Source organism: Protobothrops mucrosquamatus, unplaced genomic scaffold, assembly GCF_001527695.2.
Source record: "Protobothrops mucrosquamatus isolate PMUCROS unplaced genomic scaffold, P.Mucros_1.0 scaffold1991, whole genome shotgun sequence".
NCBI lineage: Eukaryota > Metazoa > Chordata > Lepidosauria > Squamata > Viperidae > Protobothrops > Protobothrops mucrosquamatus.
In genome coordinates, this window is record NW_015388107.1 from 147,840 (window position 1) to 152,812 (window position 4,973).

At 35.4% G+C, this 4,973-nt stretch overlaps 1 protein-coding gene across 1 annotated transcript in view; it reads left to right on the plus strand.

Annotated features, from left to right (window-relative positions):
- The window catches only part of SMIM19 (small integral membrane protein 19), a 15,178-nt gene extending 11,947 nt beyond the window's left edge, over positions 1-3,231 (plus strand). Inside the window, exon 3 of the mRNA XM_015823800.1 lies at positions 1,554-3,231. Within this exon, the coding sequence (XP_015679286.1) occupies positions 1,554-1,621 (68 nt within the window). The 3' untranslated portion in view covers positions 1,622-3,231. The remainder of the gene's footprint in view (positions 1-1,553) is intronic.
- Positions 3,232-4,973: the final 1,742 nt, after the last annotated feature.

The window sequence follows — 4,973 nt, forward strand, 5'->3', positions numbered from 1 at the left end:
GACTCTCACGTTGCTCATGGTGTCCCCTCCCCCAAAGCCCACCAAGCCAGATATGTGAAGTAGGCGAGGGCCATGTGCTGGTCACTTCCAGGCGATGGTGCATTTCTTCATTCCTCACGAAGGGTGACACCTCCCCAGCTGCGTTTCTTGCCTGTTTTTCTCCCTCCCTCATCTCAAATATTTTCTCATCACTCTGTTCTTAGGAAGGAAGGAAGGAAGGAAGGAAGGAAGGAAGGAAGGAAGGAAGGAAGGAAGGAAGGAGAGGGAGGGAGGGTCTGAGGGAAGTCCTGCCTTAGTCCTGCCCTGCTGCCCTTTCACCATCTCCTTGCCCCCTCCTCCTGGCCTATCCTGGGGGTCTCCCATCCTATTGTTAAGGAAGCTTTGGATACAAAGCCGGGTCTCCTCCCATGGAGAGGGAATGGGCCTCCCTCTGACTTTGCCCTCGTACCCATCATGAGCAACCTGGCTAAGGAGAGCAAGCACAGCAGCAGCAGCCTTGAGGAGGAGGTAAGTGCAGCTGGGTGCCCCCTTGGGGAAGTGGGGCTGGGCTTGGTGCCGTGGGTGCTTGAGGGCCGGGCTGTGTGTTTGACCTCTGCTGCCCAGCGCTCCGGGAAACCCGCAGCACCATCCAGCCCCCCCTCGCATGGCCTGAGAGGAACAGTGAGGCTCTTCCAGTGGACCATGCCTTGGCGTTTGCCCGGTCCCACCCCCTTTTGCCAGAGACCCTCAGATCTGTCCCACTCCTGTCCAGGCCCCCACAGACAACCTTGATGTGAACAAGGAAGAGCTGGCCATGCCCACCCAGTAGGCCACACCCACTCCAGCCATGCACACCCAGTAGGCCACACCCACTCCAGCCATGCACACCCAGTAGGCCACACCCTGGCCACACCTACCCGCCCCCCCCGAGGACAACCGCAATGCTGATGCGGCCCTCAATGAAATTGAGTTTGACACTCCTGACTTAATCAATATAAGATAGTTTTGACTATTTTCTGCCTATATTTAAGTGAAAACTGATTTTCAGACTTCAATTTACAAAATTAAAGCAATGTGAGTTTTTTTTAAATGTAAGTAACTTTTCTTGTTGGTTCTTAGAATAGATGTGTTTCTATTATATCCCTGTTCTGAAAATATAAAAAGATTGCATGTATATTATTAAAATCAAACCTAACAGTAAATTGATGCTCCAACTAAACAATATATTTTTATTCTTATATAGTTTATAACTGCTGAAGATCTTAGGCTTACTGCTGTTATTAGGATTTACTATAATTCAGTATCGAACAACAGAATTCTCTTTGTGATTAAAAATGTACATTTGGTAGTTGTGAGAAATGATTAATTTTGGTCCAAAATGTTGTATTGGAAATTAATAAACTTACACTGCAGTTTGTTATTTCAACCAACACAAGATTTTATCTCTCAATAAAGATTTAGAAAGCAATACCATGTATGTTTATTTGGTATAAGCCTTATTGATGCTGTGTGGATCACTTTCTAGTAAATACATTCGGATTGCAGCCTAATATCTAAATGTATTTATTTTCTAGCAAGGAAATATGACCACCAGCAGCAACCACAGAAACAGACTGATAGTGTACAGCTTTTGGTGGAATGAAGTTTTGAATATTTGCTGAGGATGCCAGAGCATTGATGATAATCATTTGCAGTGCAACTTTAATGGTATATAATATTTTTTAAAATGTGCACTAATTGCATAAACTATGTTTTGACTATAGACTCTGAATTTGTGTGTTACTCTAATAATGGTTCTCTAACATCTGAAAAATACAGTAATCTATTCCAGTCTTATTTCTTAATTTGTATTCATTCCCAATAAAAATATGAGTACGGAGATGATCACTGCGGTTCCTGCAGTTGTTTCAAGTCTTCATTTAAAGAGGGATAGAGGCACATACTATTTGATGTGGCATAATGCTGCAAGTAATTCAACTACTTCTATAAATGAACAGTTTCACGTAGTGGGACTTTTAATAAACACTGCACTCAGTGAGGCAGATATATTGAATTGTAATGTGCAACTGAATATGCATAAAAAGATGAAAAGTTTAGGAAAAGTATTTCTGTATACAGCAATTAGAACAGAAATTAGAGTAAAGAACAAACAGTTCATTCTATCAGTATGATGAAAAAGAATATTTTTGCACTTATCCTTTTAATTGTTTCCCTTTTATTCTCTCTATTGAATTCTGAAATTATAATTTAAGAAATCTTCATCTGATAAATGACTATACACGGTAGTAGTAGTTGTAGTATTTTATGAGTGGAGTGCAACTTAACATTTTAGACCTACAGCTGGAATGCTAAAAGAGGATTATATAAGTTGGAATTCAGATAACAGCACTATTTTTGTCAGTGAAGACTAGACTTATAAAGATAAATATTAATTATTTGTTGATTTATCAAACACATCAAGCAAAATTAACAGTGGAAATAGAAAATCATTAAATGCTTAAATATTTGCAGTATATTTTATTTGGGCATGTCTGAAAATTTGAAGGTTTTAGTTGATTGTATTTTAATTTACATCTTAAACATGGACAGTATTTTTTTCAATAATAGACAATAATTTTGGTTATTAAATGGCCAGTTCTCTCTCTCCTAATGTCTTTGTAAGTTTAACTTCTGAATATAGCAACAGTTGCTAAATTTTGCAACCACTAATTCCAATTCTGAGATTCTTTGGGTGCAGCACTAAAATAATTGTTACACCAAAAGGCGATTGACCAATTAGATTGCAGAAAGGTTAGAGTAATATATTTTTTCATACTGTTTTGATTAGTACCATGTAATTATTCTTATGAGGATTTCTTTCTGTATTCTTTGTAGTACAGTCCAGATGATTTAAATCTGAATATAAGCTTTAAACTTATACTAGTGTAATCATAAAAGATGCCTGTCATACTATTAAGAAATGATGCTCACATTTGAAGTTGCAAGAATTGTCCCCCATTTGCACCGATGGTATTAACTTTATGAGCCATCTGAACAATGTAGTAGAAATAGAAGACAACTGAAATAAATACATTTCTCATAGTTGACCTGATCTGTACACCTTGCTAAGTTATGGTGTTTGTTTTTCTAGTTGTCTTTGAATTATGTCAAAATACATCCTGTATTTTACTAAAGTACATCCTTTTTATGTTCTGTATGTGATATATTTGAAAATAACACTACTTTCCTTGTACCATTAAATCCGTTAAATACCACAATGTTAGCTGTGTGTTCTTGTGAAAGACTTCATGGCCCTTGTGTATAAAATATTTTTTACAAAAATAAAAATATTTAAAATGTGATACGTGTGAAATGTATTTTTCAGTACAGATAATATTATGGGAATTGCTATGCATAATTTTATTTTATTACAATTTTCTGTTGATATATTAATAATTATTAGCCAGACACCTCATTTGGTGAAATCTTTGCAAGTGTTAAATAGACAAGTTTTTCCTTTACTGGGCTTTCACAAGTTTATAGTTAGTATATACACTGTACATTTGAAAAATTCAAGACTTACATAACAATTGTATTATATGCCTTCTCATATAACAAATTGGAAAAGCAGCAGGAAACAATTGTTCATTTCCTCCAGTAGGAACTATTCTTTCGGGAAATAAATTTATATGAAGAGTAATAGGAGAAACATCTGGACTATTGAAGGAACTAATGCTGACACCTTAATAAAAAGAGTATTGTCTTTTTAAAGTTAAGGCAGGCTGCATTCCTATGAAATGAATGACAATAGTTTTTGGCATGTCAAATAGCAAAAACATTTTTTGTTTTTAGTCTTTAACTAAAAACTATTTTTACCATTTCCAGAAAACATTGTTAAACTTAATGGAATAGAACTGGGGAATAGAAACTTAAATCCAATATTTTTCTCTAGGATTTGTTACAATGTTAGGTTTTAAAAATATCAAAAGAAAAATCCAACAATATAGCTGGGATTAGTAACGAATTAACATACAAATTTCCAACAATTTGCATGCAGGTTTCGCCATTACAGCAATAGCTTTGTCCTTCCCAAATCACCTTGCTGAATTATTATAGAGCTTTTGTTTGTTCACCTCAGTGCCCATTTCCTCAGTGCTGATGACAAAGGATATCTTCTTCTTTTTTTTTTTTAGAAAAGAAATGGTTGCAAAACTAGACTGGTGGGCTTATGGTAAAATAATATTCTTCAGCTCGGATGACCCTGCTCTTAAATCGAGAGAAGAGTTAGAATCAGAGGTTTATGCCTGTCATTGGTTTACATATCAACAACTGAAAGAAAGATTTAAACTAGATAAAAAGTTATGGGCTTGACTTTGTTAAAAATGAATTTGAAACATCATTGTGAGGTAGTGATGAACTTATAATTGCTGAGGTTTATAGAATGCTATTGAAATTGAATTTGGAAAATGAACATATAAAACATTGTATGATACAGTGGGCAAGGAAATTTGGATATAATGTAATGCTGGAACAATCGGAGAATATATGGATGTAAAGCTTAAAATTTACATTGAATTACAATTTAAAAGAAAACTTTTATAAGATGATGTATCATTGATATTTAACACCTAATAAGCTATCCAGAATGTACAAAGATATTTCAAATGAATGCTGGAGATGTAAATGTAAAGAAGGGACCTTTTACCACTTATGGTGGACATGTGATAAAGCAAAGAAATGTTAAAGAAGGATTCATATTTTAATACAGAAAATCCTTAAAGTAAAGATAAAAGATGAAACCTGAAATTTTTCTTTTGGTTTTAATAGAAAAAGACTTGGAAATTTTTTTGGGAACTTTGATCTTGTATATGTTGACGGCAGTAAGACTACTGTATGCACAAAAATGGAAGGACATTTCAATTCCCATTATGGATTGAATGGCTACAGAAGTTGATGGAGTTGGCAGAGATGGCTAAATTGTCTGTTTTGATTAAAGAAAAGAATATAAACACTTG